The sequence below is a fragment of the Homarus americanus genome, unplaced genomic scaffold (genome assembly GCF_018991925.1).
Source record: "Homarus americanus isolate GMGI-L3 unplaced genomic scaffold, GMGI_Hamer_2.0 scaffold48088, whole genome shotgun sequence".
Taxonomy (NCBI): domain Eukaryota; kingdom Metazoa; phylum Arthropoda; class Malacostraca; order Decapoda; family Nephropidae; genus Homarus; species Homarus americanus.
The window spans coordinates 735,533-758,071 of record NW_024719965.1 but is presented as its reverse complement, the minus strand read 5'-3'; the positions used below and the strand labels follow the sequence as shown (position 1 = coordinate 758,071).

Here is a 22,539-nt window from a genome sequence, read left to right as displayed (position 1 = left end):
GAAGCTACAGTCAAGGGTAGTCAACCAGCTGCGTAGAATGGCATGACGTTACATGCTCAACAAATCAGCATACTGCGTCCCTGCTGCCTACCTCATACTTATGAGTGTTAGGGTACTAGTCCCCCCACCCTCTCCATGCCAGCCACATGCATATCTAACACTTCCTATGGGTCGGAGAGTACTTACATAATGTAATACATTAATAATAATACTGAAAGATATTTTATAACAGCTTATGAAATATGGTGCTGATTTAATTTTCCTTTTTTTTATATAAATTAGATCCTATTTAAAAAAATTCATAAACCAAAAACTAATCTAAATTTCCTATCATAGGAAACCCAAACCATGAAAATTCTATGGTTGGTTACTGAGATAGGAAAAAATAAAGCAAGTAAACATCAAAAGGCTCTAGTGTAAAATATGATTTTAACTGATTCTTCACTTTGGCTCTAAGTGCCTCTTATGAGATTTAAAATAAATCGGATCGTCATGACTCATGGCTTCAATGTACTTATTTCTATGCCACTTTTGCGCAAAAAGTCATACAACTTCATTGGGAAATAAAAACTATCAAGTCTTTTGACTTTACAGCTGGATGTTTGTACTGTATACTGTATACCTGTATCTAGGATGTGTCACGGAATCTGTTTCCTCAAAAGGAACAATAAGAAAATCTTTGTTAAGTTTACATGTTCAAATCTGTGTCCCATATTTGTGAAAATCCAAAATATGCACACTGCTTGGTACCAAGGATTACAGATATTCAGTACACTGCTGTATCAATCAGCAGTTGACTGTAGCCTCAATGGTGAAAAGTTAGGCTCCGTTGTAAGGAATATGTTCAACCTAATCAGTCACTCATCTTCAGCTCTTGGCCACAAAATGTGGTTTTGAGATTCCATCCCCCATTTATACAACCTAACACCATTTTCTATAAATGTCCAGTTTGTCAATCCAATACAGTACTTTAAATATCATGGCATAAGCTGGCTATAACTAAGAAACATAGATAATAATAAGTGATAGAGAACATTTAAATAAGTTGCAAACATCAAGAATACAGCATTGTACCTAATTGGCATATATACTTAAAAGGCAAACTTACCTTGTAAGCCTTGGTGGGGGCCAGCCTCTTAGGGTATCTGGGGACATCTGGGGACTAAGTGGTGCCTCTGACGAAGAACTCCAACCTTCCTCTTTAGCTAGTGCTGCAGCTGCACGTTTGGCTCGTCTATTTCGACGCAGTTCCTCAATTTCATGCATGTCAGATTCAGTAGCCCTTGTGGCGGCAAGGGTCGTAGCTCGTCCACTACGCCGTCGAGTTGGCAGTTCTTTTCCATCTCTGGAAATCTTTTGTGTCTCATCTTCCCTTGCCTTCGATTTTACTGATCTTGACTTTGTAGTGGTCTTATATGTGGGAGAGACGTTGACCTCTTCACTTGGTGTAATAGATGGAGTAAGATGGGTTCTATGAGGAGGTATATTTACAGATTTAATATCATTACTAGTAACTGCAACTTTATGTGTAGCAGGGGTAGATGATGCAGAAACTGGGGTGTTAACTGCTATGGTTGGGGTATTTATTATAATACATGAGGAAGAGGTAACTGAGGGAAAGGAGACTGTAGATGATGAGGCAGAAGTAGTTACAATAATACTGGGCACTGGGTTAGCTGTGGGCGTTGTGGTGACCACTGGGGAGGGAGACGATATTTCAGCCACTGATAATGACGAGTCCATATTCTTATTTAAAGGTCTCACAGAGCTTATGGGAGTGACGGTGGGATTTCCTGCCATGATAGGAGTAACTGCTAATCCTGAAATATTTGCTGGTTTTATAGGTTTTACTGCAGAGGTACAGGTATTTGATATGGGGGAAGGGCCAGGAAAACCTTGCTGTTGTAATTTTTGCTGGTGTTGTTGAGCAATCTGAGCTGCTTGTTGAAGAATCATACCAGCTTCTGCTGCCCCAACTAACCCTTGTGTTTTAGCCAACATTTGCTGGACTAATTGGGCAGGAAGCTTCTCCCCTAAAGCAGCCATTGCTAAAGGAAGATAGTAAAACGGCGAAGCATTAGGAGGCAAGGGAAATTTGCTTGGTCCTTCAGTTTGTGTTCCACTTTCATTGGCACTCACACCATCTTCAGTTACAGCCTCCATCCCTTCATCCATGTCACACTGGATGGCTATTGAAGTGCTGCTAACATTCTTTTTAAATCCAGCAGTTGATTCAACAGCTACCTCAGCTTCTGCTCCAACTTTACCATGTTCCTGTACTGACTGAGAAGTGGTACATGTAGAAATGAGCTTGTTGGTAACCTGAGAGGTCTCTGTAGCAGTGCCCGCAGCTTTGACACTAACTGTGCCAGTACTACAGCTTGTTCTTTTTCCAACAAGAACTGTTGGAGTTACTGTACTGGGGCTTACTCCTACAATAGATTTTGGCTTACCTACTATCATGGGGGTTAAAGATCGTGCAACAGGACTTCGTACTGTAGAAGCTAAAGAGGCTACCTTGCTGAGGGGCTTGTTTGTAGCAGGGCCCTGAGGTGGAGGCTTAATCAAATTATTAGGTTTAACCGGTGATGACCCTGGAGAAGGTTGAATGTTCTTAATTCTCTGGGAGAATGGTGAGGATTCCTCAAGAGATGTCTCAACCTCTGGTTCAAAAGCATAGACACTGCTTTCATGTAGAGGAGAAAAAGCTCCAGAAGGCTTTTTGCCTTCTAAACTTTTTGTTTTGTACACAGGAGAAGGTCCAGGTGTTTTTTTCTCATCTTGACTCTTGGTCTTAAAAAGAGTTCTTTTAAGTAAAGGTTCTTTCTTTTTATCTGCAATCTTCTTGTCACATAATTTCTCACTATCACTTTCATCTTTGCCATTCACAGTTTGCATTTTCTCTGGTGATTTTACATCATTTATTAGACCTGGGTTAGCAGCATCAATTTTATTTTTGTCTATTTTAGACTGATTGCAGGCTGAAACCGTTACAGTCTTGTCTGATTTATGAAGAGCTGGTGTACTGGGATGGTTGTATTGATTACTCTTAGCAACAGAGGTAGTAGAAGCAATTTTATCCTTATCCATCTTTAAAACTGAAGATTTATTACAACTAGTGACAGTGGTAGTGGAAACTTGCTTTTCCTTTTCAGGTCTTATTGTGGGATGATTTACTATTGACTTTTCTTTCTCTATTATATGAACAGGCATATTGGTACATTTATCAATTTCAGTTTTTGATAGCAGAGCAGCAACAGCAACATTTCTTCCAAAACCTGATTTGTGTTGAACAATACTCACACTTGATGATAATTTAAGATCAATATTAGAACATAAATTTGGCTGCTTTGATGAAGTTGTGACTTTGTGAACCTCTGAAACACTGTACTGGCTGGAATGTGGAGAATCAGTCAGAGCTGTAATAGTTACTGAAGAGGAAGCCAGCTGAGGTCTAGCTGGGATACTAGAGGATATTGATTTGGAACTAGATTCTAAATTTGTAATAGGGACTGGTCCATTATTCTTGTTAGTGACTTTGGCAACCTCAGTTATTCTAACATTCCCTGGTATTCCTCCTCTAAAAGCAGTTTCCACAACTTTACAGGTTTGTGTTGATATGGAACTATCAAGTTTATTCTCAGATGCCTTAGATATCATCTTATTAACACTACCACCTGGTGTTGCAGAACAAGCTTTAGTTATAGCTACAATCATGCCAGAATTGGCTGACTGTTGAGTGGCTTGAGAAGGTATACTAGGATAAGGTTTAATATTACCAACTAACTTGCCACTAGGAATAGTTGTCCCAGGCATACTTTTGTCTCCAGATACTGGTTTCAAAGCTTGGTTAACTGGGACTGACACATGTTGACTACCAGTTAAAGCCTTAGTGTTCAAGTGGGAAGAATTTACAGTAACTTCAGAAGAAACCACTGGGAAAGTAGTAGGTACAGCAGCAGCAGGTATTTGGGAGGTAGCACTTGTGTTTAACAAAGACTGTGAGAGTGGTACAGTGGCATGGGTTTGAGTTGTGATTTGGTCATTAGCTGTTGTGGGAATTAGAGCATGATGGTTTCCATGAACAGGGGTTGAAGATGGGATTGGGCCTTGGGATTTTGACATCAAAGCTGGCTGTCCTGTCAGTGTTTGAACATGAGCTGAACCTACTGGCATGACTGCAAGAATCTGAGTTTGCTGAGAAGGTTGCACTTGCTGGGATAAAGGCACAATGGGTCTCACTGATGAAGTGCTCCCAACTGTAGCTGGAGCTAAAGTAACAAGTGATTCTGGTGCCTTTGGGGTCATAAGACGAGGCTGAGGTTTAGCTGCTACTTTACCTCCCATGGTAGGATTGAGGACACGAGCAAGAGCACCCACATTACCAGTTAAGTGACCTTGACCAACTGTCTGCGGTGCAATACTGTAAGTGACAGCACTCTGCATAGATGAAGTTACAAATACCGGTTGCGTAATTATTTTTGCTGGTGATGATGGAGTAACCAACTGGGTTGGATCAATAACTGCTTGAGTAATAACTGCCTGCACAGGCATACCAGTTACAGTCTGCACTGTTTGTATTGGCTGTGGTATTGCCTGCATAGTTTGTACTGGCTGAGTTATTGCTTGAACTGTATGCAATGGTTGTGGTATTGTCTGCACCTGAGCCTGTACTTGTGCCTGCATCATGTGGCCAGGCTGAGGAGCAAGAAGCTGAGTATTAGGATGAATATGGGGTGTAGTAGCTGGGGGCTTAGGTGCAATTTGTACAGGTTTGTTGGGAGGTTTTTGAGTTCCTGGTGGTAACACAGATATTGACACCTGACCAGCAGGTGCAGATGCTACCAGAGCAGTTGAAGTTGTTGCAGGTTTTGGTGCAATTGAGAGTTGCTTAGGAGTACTTTTTGTGGAAGATGGTTCTATTGGTTTTGGGCTGGCAACAGAGCCACAACCTACAGGTGAAAGAGTTACGACTGATGATAATTGTGGTACACGTGACACTGTGAGAGGCGATGAAAATCCTGTACTCACAACATTAATTGTAGCAGGAGGTTTAACTGTAACTGGTAGGCTTGGAAGAACAGTTACATGTTCATCTTGACCACTCTGAAATATAAAGGGCGTTGTTTTTGATGGTGCTACATTCCCTTTTTGAATACCTGAGGCAAAGGCAGAAGTCCCTGCAGGTGCTGTATTCACAATAGAAAGACTTTTATGGAAATTGGGGGTGACTGCAGTGCTAGGTGCAAGTGTTTGTGAACACGTGGTCATCACAGGCTCTACCTGGGGTGAACTGTGAGTAGCAACAGGTGAGTTAGTTGGGGGAAGTCTGTTGGTGCCAGTTCTGGTGGATGCAACCTTGGTTGTGCCAGATTTCTGAGGTGTTGGTGATGGTGCCTTTGAAGTAGTGGTGGCAGTATTCTCTAGTGGTATAGAAGGTGCACTGGGGCTATGTGCAATTTCTGGCAGAGAGGCATCACTCTGTGATACTGCTATAGGTGCAGAGGAAGTACCAGTAGACTGAAGGTGAGGACCTGACTGGGGACTTACTTGCCTCGATTTATCTGAGTTCCAGTTGCTGAGATCCTTCAGAAATGTTGGTTTTACAGATGGGGTTACCGTGCTTGGGGTCTCGGCTTGTTTCTTTTGAAGGCTGCGAACAACATCACTTAGCTTTTTACTGGTTGTGCTTCTTTTATTTGGACTTGGGCTGCTACAACCAGACTGAACAGCGCCACCTCCACCTGTCATTTTTAATGAAACTGATGAAGTGAGCATCATATCTGTTGAACTTGAACTTTTTTCATCCATGCATGAAATACTACTGTCTGACATAAATAAATCTTCCTTTTCTATTTCTGTTGGTGTCCTTTCACCTTTATTTTTCTCGGGAGACTTATTTCCCATCATAAAATCTTTTTCTATTTTATCATAGTGGTCATCATCTATATCTCTTTCAAAATCCTTGGCCACACTTTCTAGAACCTCATTCAATTTGGCTTCATCATGATTACTACTTCGCCTCCTACTTCCCACAGACTTCCTTCTAATCCCTGGTCCCAGTGACTTTTTATCATACATTTCAAGGTTAGTGTTCTCTATACTGCTGCCTAAAGACCCACTCCTGCTTCTACTACTACTTCTTGAGAGTACTTCAACAGTATCAATGCTATCATTACTATCTGATTTTTCTAAACTTTTTCTAAGAGATGAGTGTCTTACATACTGTTCTGTTTTTCTCTCTTGTGACACTGTCCTTCGTGACTTTCCAGCAGGCCCAAATGTTTTATCAGAAATTTCAACCCCATTTCCAACTGAGGTATTAGATTCCTTAGCTACTATTAGGCCACCATTATCATCCTTATTTTCATCCTTAATTTGTTGTTCACTTTCTTTGTTATCTTTATTACACTCTAACTTGGAATCACTTTTCTGACATTCTCCCTTGTTTTCTACTTTATGAATAAAATCACTTGCAATACCAGAGGTCTTTGAATCTTTTATCTTACTATTATCTAATGAACTATCACTTTTATTACCACTTGGAGTTTCACCACCAAGACGACGAGTTCTAACTTTTAAACACTTTTCATTTTCATCACCCGATACATTTCTTATATGCGTTATTTGGTCACTACTTATATTAACTGTTCTTTTTATATCTCTTTTAGTACGAGTGTTCATAATTAATCGATCACTTTCCTCACTATCACTCTCATTTTCCTTATAATCCTGTCCATCCCTCCCTCTGGTTATACGTCTCTGTCTTGCTACTTCTGGAGAACTGTCAGTTTCTAAAGATGCACGCCTAAAGGAGGGTCGCGACCCCTTCTTCTTTGGTTCATCAGCATCACTTCGAGTTCTTCTTAGTCTTCTAGGTTCTACTTTGGTAAATGATGTGACAAATGGTGTTGTTTGTGAATGTTTGCCCAATGAGGGGGGAGAATTAGTATGTCCTGAGCTCTCTTGTTGCTCTGGTGTTGAAGAATCCCTTTTTTCACATCTTCTTGTCCTCCGCAAACTACAAGTAACTTTTTCATCACCTGCAGAATTTGAGGACTCATCTTTGAAAGATGGAGTTCGTTTTGACACTCGTCCATTGTCAGAATTAGGAGTTTCAGAAATAATCACTTTTTCAGAATCTGCTTGTCCTGACGAATCTCTAGATTTTCGAAGAGATTTTCTGACACCCGGTTTAGCAAGACTGTCATTCCAAACAGAATATTCAGTTCCAGCATTCCCTGTGTTGTTCATGGACACTGATGTTTCTTCCTCAGTTGATGAATTAAGATTTTTCTTTCCATCTATTTCTTCTCCCTTCCCTTCTGAAAATATCAAAATCATAATGAAAATTATAAAGTAGTTCATTAAGATAAACCAAGAAGAAGTAATGGAAAAATTACAAGACACAAAACAACAATGGTATGGTAACTGAAAAAAAAAAACTCATTCACCAGACTGGCAGAGTATATGTACATTATTTAAAATGGGGCTAGGAGAGTATACGTTCACTACATATGTATACAACCACAAGGTGGACAGTTATAAGAAATTCATAAACTAAATACAATATTAACTAATTACAATACAAACTTACTGATTTTAGTCTGAGCCTTGAGGTCTATGCCATTCTTGACAGAGGGAGTATTATTCTCTTCATCCTCATCTTCCTCATCAACTGCTCTCACATTACCTTTTGATTCCTGAGCAAGTTTGCGACCAATTAACTGCAAATAAACTGTGGCAGCTTCTTTGGTTCGTCTGCTAGGGCGTGTACGGATCCCATGATTTCCCCTGTACGAGGATAATTAAGCATATTTTTTTATAATTTGTATATCTACATGATAGTGTTTTTGTGAATAAATGAACATTATAAAGAAATTGCATATAAACAGTATTTATTTCACTTAAAAAAAAATCTGAAAACATTATAGCAACCACACTCAGAAGCCATTACATACTCAGTTTCTTCAGTTGTTGTAGAAGTAACAGGTGAATCTGGGGATACAGCAGCTGAAGTATCTTTGTTCTGTTTATCTTCCTTTGCAATTATTGATTTCCTGCTTGTACTTGGGGAGGATGGAGAAAGTTGTGGGGAAGATTTCTTTGGGGTGGCAGATACTGGAATGGACACTAGGGTGGGTTTTTTATTTTGATTATGAGAAACAACAGGGGTGGTAGTAACTGAATTAGGGTGAGATTTTTGTTGCAGAGACTGTGAGTTGCCTAAAGAGGGAGAAGTGTCTTTGGAAGGATCAAGTTGTGGCGAAGGATCTGTGACAATTTCCAATCCAGGAATATTAGAAACAGACTTCTCCTCCAACTCTGGTGCATTTGTGGAGGTATCTGAAGGACAAGATTTTTTAGGTGTATGACTAACAGTGGGACTTGGAGGGATGGGTGATGCAGGACACTTTTTAGGTAAAACAGGGAAAACAGTTGGGTCCTGAGTACTTCTTCTCAACCTTTTTGCAAGAGGAACTTGGTCCGGAGACTGGGTAAGAAGAGGCTGGCATACAGATGCTGATGACGAAGACTCAACATCAGTGTATTTGGTTGCTGATGGTCAAATCATAATAAAATCAGACATAATATAGGAAGCAGCATAATGAATCTTTTGTACTTATTCCTAAGACTACTCTAGTAACAAAGTTTTCTTTCTATTAAAACATCCAATAACTTATTTCTCAAATTTAAGTAAAAATAATAAGTAAATTACCTAAGTTTCAAACATAATACTAATTAATCTTACTTGTTTTCTTTTCAGTATCTAGTCTTGACAATCTAAAGCATCCTGCTCACACACAAATGATTAAATAAAGCCACATTAATTCCTCTCTGACCAAAGAAAGCAGTGTCCAAATATATAAGGTGTTAGAAAAGTCCCTTACACCTGCAATAATTATCAATATACAGTAGGTGTTCTTTGTTATATCTACATTGTTATGCACCTTGTTCTATTTACAGTATTTACTGTGACCATTTTCAATATTTAATGTAATTAGAAAAAAGGTAAATATGTACCCTGTATGTTCACTTGGGGGCCTTGCACCCCCCAAATAACTTCATTTGACAACATGTATCATATAGCTTTTTTTAAATACAGTGAACCCTCGACGATCCGGACTAAAAGGGGGAACCACCTGTCCAAAAAAAGCCGATTGTCAGTATCTTCCGGTGAATGTACTAAATGTATAAACACAATAAATAATGATATAAAAAACACCAAAATACTGTATACCGTATTTTACGGAGTATTTAGGAAAAATACTTGTGTGTATTTTCCTCCTGTAGCCATAGTTTTCTTAAAATAATATATACAGTGCCAGGAAATGTACGGAATAAATAAAAATATACCAATAAAGAAGTTACAACAAAAAAATACTCCATTGCTAAATCAGTAAATAAAAGCCAAATGAAAGTTTAACACAGTCGCCATTTGGTTAAACTCCCTGCTTCATCCTAGCAACAGTGACTAGCTGGGATGCAAATTCCCAAGCAATGCTACCCTCACCAACCACCGCTATGTCCAGCCAGCTAACTCATGTGCAAAGAAATGTATATTCCCTTTGTATGTGTTTGCCCTTATGACAATTATTTCTTTTACTTTTTCACAAAATGTATTTAGGATGGTGTGTGCATGTAACTGAGTAAAAATAAATGAAGAAAGTTATGTATATCTACCCAAAAATATTAGTTAAAAACAACCATAACACCTCACATCTTCGCCCAGTAGCCTGGTGGTTACAGTGATGAGTCTAACCTGGCTACAATGCCATGATTAATCACTAAACACTAATAACAACAGTAAATCCAGTGAAATATGGCAGGGAGGAGTGATGAGTTACAACAGCAGGCAATACGCTAACTAGCAAATGAAGTCACTCACTCCGCTTGCTGCTCCCGATGCCAGGTGTACATATGGGAGAAATACATACCGTACCTTATACAGTATTACCCCGCTTAACGCGATTTTTTTTTACGCGTTTCCACGTTTACGCGGTACCCTGCCAGACCCGGAATGCTCACTTTACGCGGTGCATGTACTCTTTTACTCGGAGAGCAGCGCGGGCAGTGTGCGCACAAGGTCGCCCAGTCATCAAAACATTACCAAGTTCTTCACCCGCCACCCACCACAGCCGGCCCAAGTCAGTGATAGTGAGGATATGGACTTATATGGACTTTGAGGTGTTTGACAAACAGGCCCTGCAAGCCTCTGTGGTGGATAGTGATACAATTGGTACAAGTGATACAGGTGAGGGCCAATAATCTGCCCTCTGCCTCGGAACCAACCCCCCATCCCCGTGTGCCCAGCCATCTTTTCTACTAATGTAAGTGTTAAAAAACCTAATATTATTGATATTTCTCTTAATTATACTTGTGTGTGCATACCATCATAAAATTAAGAAGTTATTTTTACTACAACGTAGATATTGTGTCTGAAAAAGTGGAGTTTGGGGGTCGGCCTGGTCTCTATTTCAATTAATCCCCTATGTTATGTTGTTAATTTTATGCGTTTCTCGCTTTAAGCGGGCCTCCGTGGGTTCAATTGACTGCGTAAAGCGAGGGTTCACTGTAGTCTAATTTGAAAATGGTGGTGGGCACAGTGATAAACAAATAATATAAACCATGCATTTACCTATGATAACATAATAAGAAACATTTTATCATTATTAGAGTGAATGAAATAATATTCCCTCAAACAACAACTGATAACACAGTTTATATTTCCTGCCTTGGGTACCTGTGCCCAATGCGTTGAGATCTTAGATACATGGGCCTAAGATGATCTTTGCTCTGTTTTGGCAATGCCCCTTAGGGAGGCTTCTTATCTCCCAGAACCTCTAAATTTTGTCTGAATCTTCCGAAATTCAGATTTACTGGGTCCGAATCTTTGAGGGTTCACTGTATATTTATTTTAACAAACTATTATATAAAGTATTCAGGATTATTTTGTTAAAAAATGGTGTCTCTAACTTAATTTTAATTGATTTTATAGATTCTGGCACAAATATTTCACACATTTCTTTTCATAAATTAATTAACCCCATCATTATATTGTGTCAATATATATTGTTTAAGGATCTTTTATTGAGACAAACTAGTAGAGAACTTATTGAGAATCATTTTGGTACCAAATTCATCTCTCTAACATAAAGTAGAACAGATGCTGTGAATAAAAGTTTTTACAAATTTTCACTAGTCGTAAATATTTTCTCTCGTGCACGCTGCCAACCGTAAGTTGCGGCATATAAGTCAACATTTTAAGCTTGAAAAAATCTCTCCAAAACCAGGGGTCGACTTATACTCAAGAGTATAAAATGTGCTGTACCACATAGCGGTAAACAAGTGGAACAGCCTGCCTAACACTCGCTGTGCATCATTTAGCGTAGCTCCCGTGGCCTACCGCTAATATTTCCTCCTGAAATTCATGCTTGGTAAACTTATTTAACATAGAGATTATAATAAAATAGTAAATTCCAGTATAATTAAACGAACACAACACTACATGCCATTTCCAACAGCTGATGCACAGTAAACAATCGATCAGAACGTCACTCAACCCAGGCGGCCAGTCAGATAACTACTGTACCCGGTACTACGATATGGGTGCCATCTGTGCAATTTTATGATAGCGCTATAGATTGTGAGTTCACACACTACAGGGGTAATGACAGTTTAATGATACATAATGGCAGTTTATTGAATATACACACAATGGCATTATTACTGTACCTATATGGTTTAGTAAATTGCCATGTAGGCTTGTTCAGCGTATGGAGGGGGGGTCAATAAGCGAATGACAGTCTAAGTCCAAGCTGTGTGCCGGCAGTGTAATGGACCCATAGTTTCGCAGCTGGCCACGTGGTGTTGGTGGCGCCACTGGCAGTTTGTTTACACCAGCTGATGCAAATGGCAGATCATAAGCCAGGTGTACCATAATGTTCTATTATCATACCGTATATAGCGGTACTATCAATTTGCTATACTGGTATGCTGTGTAAACAATTAATATTTTATTAGAGGTGCCGATTTTGGCTTGGTGTTTACCAGAGTTCTTATGAAGATAACTTTTTGTATGAACTATATAATATATATATCAATATTGAAAGGTATTATGGTAAGTGTGTTGATGAAAGTGGCGTGGCCTTATTACACACCTGAATTTTTAACTAAAAATCTTGAGGTTGACTTATGCGACACAACTTACGGTAAATATAATGGGAGAGTTTTGTCTATGTGAAATGAGATGCATAGTTTAGACCTCTTAGACTCTTGGAAAACTTTCCCCAGCACCCAGAATCATTCCAGGGATGTGTGATAGTGTCTGTCCATGCGAGTTGCACAGTTCAAACTCTCAGAAAACTTTTCCCAGTACCCAGAAAATTCCGGAAATGGGTGATTTTTTCCAGGGATGAGAAAGCTGTCCCATTACCTGGGAATTTTTCATTACTGGAAGAGCTCTGCACTAATTGTTCCAGCTAATGGGGATATCACTACCTCTATTTTTAATTATTGTAGGTGCACAGGGAATTTCCTAACACCCCATATTACAGTAAATGAAAATCCCCAGCCTGGGGTTCAAGCCACAGTTTAAGAGGAAGCCAGTCACAAGCAATAACCACTCTGACTAAATACTCAAAATACTCCACATATTGTCCACAGAATCCTCCATGTGCTACAACAGGACAATCAATGTTGTCCGATATAGTCTAAACAGGGCAAGGCTAGCAACCATTTGGGCTTTAAAAAAATCCTTTTATCACTTTTATCAGACATTGGATAATGAACAACTATCAGATCTAACTTTCCTTTCCTTAAAGTTGCTATTGCTTCCATTTGGATATTTCAATCACACCCCTTATATTTATTTCTTCATTAAATAACTGTAATCCCTATCACATTCCGTTATAATTAAAAGTTTAAGACACTTGCCTTCTCTAGTGACCCGAACCACTTTCTTCACAACAATTTTTTTCACTGACAACTTTTGTCTCACAAGTCTGACAGGTCGAGACACACGCGAAGACTCCTGAGATAAATCTTCACTTTTCCCAATCTTCCCAATATCACGCTTTTCATTTTTCTCCATTAACTTTTCTTTTTGTTCTTCTTCCACAGTTTTATCCTCAGTTCCATCATGCTTCACTTCAGCCTGACTGCGTGTCATTCTAGTCAGTCTAGAATCTTGGTTGGAGACGGAGCTGCCCAATCTGTAACAAAGAGTGCATAAATATAAATTAATTTGACTCATGTTATTTTGCACTTATGAATTATGAACTCTGTAAGTAACAGGTAATAAAGACTTCATAATCTTAATTTCTTATTTGTTTTATATATGAAACTCCACACATTTCAGGCACTGATACAAGCACATTACAATAATAACTATGACAAGATCTGTAAACAATTAAGTGGTAAATAAAAAGTAACATTGAAAACATTCCAAAAGCCATAATTAAGTCAATCTCCAAAAACAAACCATATCAAATGCATGGTAGTGCACAAGGGGGCTCACTCTTATGTGGGGAGTCAGCCCCTGTAGGCCCCCACTTGGACATCTTTTTAATGAGAGGGTTCCATCTTTTGGGAGTGGGGACCAACCCCCCAAGACTCCACTTCAGAACAATTCTAAAGTTCCTGTGCATCTCCATTCCAAACTTGAACTCTCTATCTTTAAAACTGTAGTTGTTCATAGCAAACACAGAAACCAACATATACACACTTTAAATAGTGTGTGTGTGTATATATATATATATACAGTTTTACCCCGCCTAACGCGGTTTCACTTAACGCGTTTTCGCATATACGCGGTGCCTTGCCAAAGCTGAACTTTCACTTAACGCGGATTTATTTCCACATATACGCGGTGAGTGTCGAGACGCTATTTTTAGATTTGCCCCACCCGCCACCCTGCCTGACTGCCTGGTTTAGCTCATAAAATTCATACAAATTACCAGGCCAGAATATAATTTACATTGCTGGAATTCTTATAATTTGGTGATCATTTTGAATATAAACATCATATATTTTGCTTTAAACTTACAATTTTTAGATAAAATTTTTTCTCTAGGTAACTATGGTATCTTTTGTCCAAAATATATGACATTTATATTCAAAATATTCCTGGTCTTACAAGGAATCCAGCAATGTCAATTATATTATCCTAACTTTAGTTTGAGGTATTATTTATTAAAATTTAGTGGTTATCCCACACATCTCCTTGGGACGGTTGGTGGGGGGTGGGGGGGAGGGAGGGACCAACCGACCATCTGTTACCCTGTGAAGAATTATTATTTTTTTTTATTAACTGAAGATATTTGTTTTAGCTCATAAAATTCATACAAATTACCCGGTCAGAATATAATTTACATTGCTGGAATTCTTATAATTTGGTGATCATTTTGAATATAAACATCATATATTTTGCTTTAAACTTACAATTTTTAGATAAAAATTTTTCTCTAGGTAACTATGGTATCTTTTGTGCAAAATATATGACATTTATATTCAAAATATTCCTGGTCTTACAAGGAATCCAGCAATGTCAATTATATTATCCTAACTTTAATCTGAGGTATTATTTAATACTAAATGTTAAAAACTCTGGAAGGGAGGATTGGTGGGGGGTGGGGGGGAGGGTTGGGACTGACCGCGCGGTTGGAAGAGGGGGGGAGGCAAGGTGGGGTACTTTGATTGACAGATAGTGTCGTGAAGATTATTTTTTTTTTATTAACTGAAGATATTTGTTTTAGCTCATAAAATTCATACAAATTACCCGGTCAGAATATAATTTACATTGCTGGAATTCTTATAATTTGGTGATCATTTTGAATATAAACATCATATATTTTGCTTTAAACTTACAATTTTTAGATAAAAATTTTTCTCTAGGTAACTATGTTATCTTTTGTGCAAAATATATGACATTTATATTCAAAATATTCCTGGTCTTACAAGGAATCCAGCAATGTCAATTATATTTTCCTAACTTTAGTTTGAGGTTATCCCACACATCTCCTTGGGACGGTTGGTGGGGGGTGGGGGAGGGAGGGACCGACCGACCATCTGTTAGCCGGCTGTGTAGTGTGAGAGGGGGAGGGAGTTGAGTCCATTATTTGAATGGACATTAACTTGGCGACTGTATTTCTCTATTTCTCTTAAGTATTAATTGTGTGCATGTACCATCATAAAATTAAGATGTTATTTTTACTACAACATAGGTATGTGCCTTCAAAAAGTGGAGTTTGGGGGTCGGGCCGGTTTCTATTGGAATTAATCCCATATGTTCTGTTGTTCACTTAACGCGGATTTCACTTAACGCGGGACCCTCTGGGTTCAATTGACCGCTTTAAGTGGGGTACAACTGTGTGTATATATATATATATATATATATATATATATATATATATATATATATATATATATATTGTTATGGGTTGCATTAGGCTTACCCACGCAACCAACTCCAAAGTTTGTTTTACTAGAGATAAGGCACCCGGCGAGCCATGACATGACATATTTTTTTTCCATTAGTGGTATGTTAGCCAGGGGGGGGGCCAGTGAGACAGTGTTGTACTGCTCATCACCTCACACCCCAAAACCACATTTTAAGTAGCATCCCCTAGGCCATGGGTTAGTTAAGACGTCGTCCCCACCTCTCCCTCTTGAAAGGAACGGAACACCACACGGAGTCCTCTACCGCCACCTCGTCCTGTGGACCGTCAGTGACACGAGACTAAGTGTGCTAACCTAGGTTGTTTTCCCCGTGAAAAAATCATGTGTGGAAGCCTGGTTACGACAAAAGCTATCCAGGTTGGCCTATTGCGCCTAAGTGGTTAATCAAGTCACGCTTACCAGTTCTCCTTGCCGCAACAACCGTCTACAGTGACTGTCAGTGACGCGAGACTATGTGTGGTAACCCAATAGTACCTTTTTGTTGTTATTTCCCATGGAAAGAAGTTCTTGTGTGGAAGCCTGGTTGCAACAAGAGCAATCTAGGCTGGCAGTAAATGTATCACTTGAAAAATTAAGGCTGTTAAGTCATATCCATAGTAGTGTAATCACATGTGTCCCTAGTTGAAAATTCCCTCTTTTAGAAGATTAATTTTATTACAGCGTGAATGTGAGTGACTCATATATCCATGCAAATTGTAAATCATTGTAAGGAAGCTTGCCAAAATAAATGTAAGTGCAATTATCTGCCCATATCTATGATCCTATCTTATTATTACTAAAGGTAATGACTGGTTAGTTATGACAAAGTATAACCAATAACTTAGATGGATGTTAGAAATTAATGGAATTCATTAAATCATCATTTATCAAGTATAAATCATGGAATGTCGAGTGGTGGAGTGAACTTCTACGCAGATACACCATAATCTCCTGTAAGTAACCAATGTGAAGGTATCGAACTCTACGGTAAGAAATATAAGAAACACAATATATTATAATCTTTATATAATATAATCCACACCAGACTAAATTACAGAAAAACCATGACAAACAATAACCACCATACCTCTGTAATATTCTTGAAAGCTTTTGTTTAGGTCGTATTGAGGAGAGCATTGCAACCCTTGCTTTCTTCCGGGCTATTGCTGTTGTGGCTGAAACACGATATTTATGTAAAAGTCGCCCTGACCTTGTAGCCACTATTGGTCCTTGTATAGGTGTTGAGTCTATTGCTTGAATATCAGATCGTCTCAATGCTACATTCTTCCTCTCTGTAAAATATAAAAATTTTAATTTATTTTGTATAAAGTTTAATATCCATCTGTCTGAAGAATATTTACTAATTACTAAATTCAGAAAAGTTGTATGAAAGAAACTAAGAGATGGTCTTTAAAATAAAAATGAACTTGAAAAACAGGTCACATTAGAATAATTAAATAAACACACAAAAATATCGAAAACAAATAGTGGCAAACTGTTTTTCACTTAAGAAATAATCAAGTATTTTCTTATCTACAGCATCTCACTCCTCCAGAAAGCTACTCTCTGAGGGGTTGGACACGACAGTAAAGTCTCAAGGCTGCCCTATTCCTACATACTTCCTTTTTCTTCTCTAATCCCCTTATCCACCTCCCTGTTCTCTCTCTAATGTACCATTCCACCTTTTCATCCCATTTTATAAACAAGTCTTCCTCTCCCGAATACACATGCTACATCTCACCTATACACCCCTTCTTTTCATCCCTTCCTGCCCGCTTTTCAAACGTCATCCATACCCATCTCAGCAAGCATCTCTTGACCCATTCCATCACTCCACAATTTACACACACTGTTTTCTCTACCATTTCAATCATGCCATACACTTCATTGTTTTGTACCCATTCCATTCTGATAACCCCAGATGCTGCCATTACACAACTCATCTCTGTGGCTTTAACTTTAAAGATTTTTTGTTCTATTGAAAGTCTATGTTTAACATTCATAAGCTGAGATAGGCAGTACTGTACTGTATTATAAAATCCCTGAATTCTCCTTTGCTTACAAGCTTACAATTCTTCCTTTATAAACCCTCCTAGCTTTCTATTCACCCTTCTTTCATGAATTATTCTCTTCCTAATTACATTCTTTATAATACTATTCTTACTGAACATCTCTCCCAAATTGAGATCTTTAACTTCCCCCATATTCTTATTTTTCACCAATTCTTCTATTGTTCATGGTTTATAAAATTTCAGTATGACAACCTTATTCATCTTAAAAATTACAGTATTACATTACTCTTCTTTTCATCACACATTCTGGTATCACTCTTATTCTCACCTCCAAGCTCTAACTTAATCCTTCATTTACAGTATTCTCAAATACACCTTACTATATATTTGTTGAATGCCTTCACTACACCACACTGCAGTTCTCTGACTCTATAACTCTTCTTCAACTCCCAAAGAGCCTCAATCAACACTCTTAAATACCTACTTCAGATTCATAAATACTCCAGACAATTTCCCATCATTTCTAATCTAAATTTATGCAGGTATTTTTTACCGAAATTATTGGTTTGGAGCTACAGAAATGATGTACTTAAGTGCAAAATGTAAGGTAAACAGGACAAAACGAACAATACAGTACTAAATACTGAAATTAAGATACAGTACCGTATATGAAAATGAAAACTGCATCAAAAATAGAGTTGATAAGAGACTCCAAAGTTACCACAACTATACAAAGAGAACATGAAAAGAAAGATTGACAAAAAGAACATGTAATTCAGATTTGAAACGGAAGAGAAAGTGGGGAAGACAAGAAGGAGGTAGAAAGGGCCTGGGGAAAAAAAATACATACCCTGTATTCTTAGTGATTTTGCTTTGGTCTGTAGAAGTAGTGCTTTCTTCATCATTAGTCTTTTGGAGAGCTTCTTTGCCGAGTGAGGCATGGGAGGTGAATTGCTGGCAGTTAAAGGAGGGTGTGGTGTACTGCGCGTTACACGGAACGGAACACTACATGATCCTTCCCCATCAGTACTCTGATCAAGGTTCTTCTTTACAGTCTCCTATTAATAAACAACATGTCAATTCAAACAGTTTAATCATAATGAATATAGTATTTTAGAAAAACATTCCCTTCTGGGCAACTGAAACTGAATTTTAAAATACTCCAGTAACTTCCGGTACCTGGAACTCTCCAATAGCAGGAATGAATTTTGAGCCTCACAGGAAAACTCTCTCTATTCTGGGCATGGGAATGTGTTTCTGATGATGAAATTATGGGTATTTTCTGGAAAAATTCAGAGAAAATCTATCCATTCTGGGCATGAGTACAAATTTTCTGAGAGTTCCAATAGCTTACATCATGCTCCAACATGTCCACACGTTCCAAGTGCATGGATGGACTAGATGCTTGGGTAACTTGAACAGTCGGCTCATACGCTTACTTCATATTCTGCTGCCAGTGTACAATGCTGTTCCCTCACTCACTGTTTTTGTATAAATGTGTTGTACAGTGCACTGTACTGTACATTACAGTACCAGGACACAATCAGTCAAGAATACAGTGTTAGGGCATAAAAAGTGATTACAGTTATGTATATTGTACAGTACTGTACATTCAGCAGAGTCGACAGTATAATATACAAAGCATGTACAATCCCTCCTTTAAGGAGGGAGAGGAGAATGACAGCAACACCTGCCACAGTAGATGGTACAGGTCAAAATCAGGCCATTCTGTATCATCATACAGTATCACCATTAGGCCTGCCTGCATCACAAGCCTAAGATGACAGCATCTGCTGGTGAGTACAGTATAGTGTAAACAGTATTATATATATATATATATATATATATATATATATATATATATATATATATATATATATATATATATATATATATATATATATATATATATATATATATATATATATATATATATATATGTGCAAGTAAATCACTGAAGGTGCACATGATTCAAGGATATGCTGATAACCATAAGGAAACAAGAAAACACGAAGTTCCCAAGCGCTTTCGTGTAATTCACATCTTCAGGGGTGAGTACAGACTAAGGAGAAATACTTGACAAGGGAAATATATACAGTAGAGGAGAGTGAGATCAAGTCCCTAGGGGACAGCAGGTGTCCACAATGTTCCAGTCATAAGGCAGTGACCCTTACTAATCTTACTCAATGTTTATCAGTCATCATCAATGTTGGTTTTTTACCTTACAGTAGGAGGGTATCACTAAAGTTCATATTGTACTTTGTTTTAGTGACTGTGAAGTTCTTTTGCTCTGACTGTGAAGTGCTTTCACTTTGATTGAGAAGTGCTTTCCAATTTAGTGACAATGAAGTGTTTTTGCTCTGATCCCCCACCCCAACAAGGGGTGACCTGACATTGCATCATAAAGTCAGTCACATGAGACCACTAATCCCTTACCCCACCTCCATCACAAGTGTTAAAAAGACATAAAAAGTGAATACAGTTATGTATTACATTCAGGAGACTGGACAGTATACTCCTACTTTAAACACTGTATTCTTGGCTGATTTTCTTCTGGTAGTACAGTAATGTACAGCACAACACAAATTGTATGCAAAATCAGCAGTTTGCAATGAAGCACCTTCTACAATGGCAGCAGAATATGAACTAAGCGATCCAAACAGCTAGGCCACCCATGCACACAGCATGTGGGGATGCATTGAAGCATCATGCAATCTCTTGGAACTCCGGGGAAATTTGTTCCCAGACCCAGAACGGATAGGTTTGCTGAGATTTTCTTGGGGAACCTTCTCAGAAAAAATGCCTGATTTTCAAGAGTGGAAACCTGTTCTGAGACCCAGAATTGAGAGAATTTTTTCCTGAAAAATTCTGAGTCAATTTCAATTCCGGGTATTGGAGAGTTCTGGCGAACGAAGATATTACAATAGACCATACCCTTGAATTTAAAAATAGGAAAATGCTTCTTTAATTGCACAAATCTCAATTATGACCCAGTCTGGATTACTGTATACAGGCATGGAAACGTTACCTCCAAAAAGATTTAACATCCCCAGAAAAAGTGCAACACAGAGCGACTAAGATGATTCCAGAACAATGTCATCTTGATTACTCAAGTAGACTGAGAGCCTTAGGACTAACAACCCTTCAAACAAGGCATAATAGGACAGATCTCACTGAAACATTCAAGATCCTGAAAGGGATGGAAACCATAAATCCAGGACATTTCTTTGTAAGCTCATACACCACCAACATGAGAGGACATTATTACAAGCTCGCCATTATTATTTTATTTTTATTATAAATTTTATTTACTATGAATTATTATTATTATCCCCTGATGTGGGTCGGTGACCTGTACCCGTGTGGGCTATCCTCATAAAAAAAAAAGTTATCATGCAGAACAAATTTAAGGAAACACTTTTTCATACAGAGACTGGTAGACCTATGGAACAGTCTACCAATCCAAGTTGAGTAATCAAGAACAGTACTGGGCTTCAAAATAGTCACTGGTCTCCTTCCCTCGACATGGCCACCTCTAGTGGGTGACCATTAGGTAAATAAGGTAATATCAGTTGTATGATGAATACCTGTATTGGCTTCATGGTGAAGAAGGAAAATTAAGTGAGGAATGCAAGGAGACTGACTTGGAGGAAGTTAACGAAAGTGATGATGATCCACATGTTCAGCGACTAAGAAAATGAACACATACTGACAAAGGCAGGTGGAATTGGGTTTCCTTGTCGATCAGCCCAATGGATTTCTTTTTCTAAGTTATTAACAAAGAACTAGTGGACAATACAGTGATGGAGACTTATGAATATGTACATGGATCAATGTTTGCTGTTTATCCTTGTCCGAAGCAAAATGGACAGACTGCCAGAGATAAGGAGTATCTATTCTTTTGTATAATAATGATGAAGATGTCACAAAATAAAAAAACAATAAATGATTACTGGTATAGAAAAAAAAGGCAATATCATTCGACTTTGTAGACTTGTAAGAAATAAAGATTTTTGTTTTAAATAATATTTCAATCAAGAAGTCACATATGCTGGTATTAATTGCAAAATAGATGGGGAAAAAAATCGGGAATGGTAAAGTCCTTTAGCTTCCAATATTTGGAGTATGAATATGGAAAAAATGCTTAAATTGTTGAACCTCATGAATAAAACAAGTTATTAAAAATACTTGAGATTTCCCTACCTTTGAGAGTTCTCTTTTATCAACAGTGAAACCATCTTGCTTTTTCTTTGAAGAAAGTTTGCCCTTATCATCTCTAGCAGGACTCTGGCTCCGACTGTCACCTGCTGCTTCAAGAAGCTGGGGAGAATTAAAGTGCTCAAGCCCTGGTGGTAAGAGCGCTGTTCCTGCAAATTGACAAGAAAATACACATATAAAAAGATATTGCTACACAGAGGTTATGTACCTCAGATAACACAACATACAAACCATCTGTCAGTTTCTCTGTGGCTGTCGGTCACACTAGAATAACCCGTTAGAGTACAGGTACTCCCCGACTTACGACGGGGTTAGGGACCCAAATCCAGGTCGTAAGTCCGAATGGTCGTAAGTCCGACATAAATAAAAAATAAAAAATAAAAATATTTTGTGTTCACATAACTTTTGAAAATGATATTGGTCAAATTAAACAAAAGATTTGAAGTACAGGTGTTAACCATTCCACAATGGGATTGGGGACTTTGAAAATCCATCTTTAGATGATTGATTGTACTGTATATTGATATTAATAACTTATGGGGAATACCTGTAATAGGTTCTGTTCTGAGACCCTGGAGAGCCAGAGTTATCACTCAGCTGTAATACTGTATTTCATCTGGTAATTTCGGGTATACAGTACATATACGTTTTTGGTTTTTTTCTCATATATATATATATATATATATATATATATATATATATATATATATATATATATATATATATATATATATATATATATATATATATATATATATATATATATATATATATATATATATATATATATATATACACACACACACAGTATATATATACAATATCAACACCTCACCCAGCCAGGATTCGAACCCATGGTCTTATAATTGTG

The 22,539-nt window shown here is 38.0% G+C and overlaps 1 protein-coding gene across 1 annotated transcript in view; it reads right to left on the bottom strand.

Moving 5' to 3' along the window:
* LOC121860355 (platelet binding protein GspB-like) overlaps positions 1-22,539 on the bottom strand; it is a 73,032-nt gene that overhangs the window by 39,904 nt on the left and 10,589 nt on the right. The window contains exons 4-10 of the mRNA XM_042357454.1: positions 21,654-21,817; positions 18,301-18,508; positions 16,526-16,730; positions 12,937-13,214; positions 7,962-8,559; positions 7,598-7,794; positions 1,109-7,325 (exon numbers count right to left, since the gene is read on the bottom strand). Of these exons, the coding sequence (XP_042213388.1) occupies positions 1,109-7,325; positions 7,598-7,794; positions 7,962-8,559; positions 12,937-13,214; positions 16,526-16,730; positions 18,301-18,508; positions 21,654-21,817 (7,867 nt within the window). The remainder of the gene's footprint in view (positions 1-1,108; positions 7,326-7,597; positions 7,795-7,961; positions 8,560-12,936; positions 13,215-16,525; positions 16,731-18,300; positions 18,509-21,653; positions 21,818-22,539) is intronic.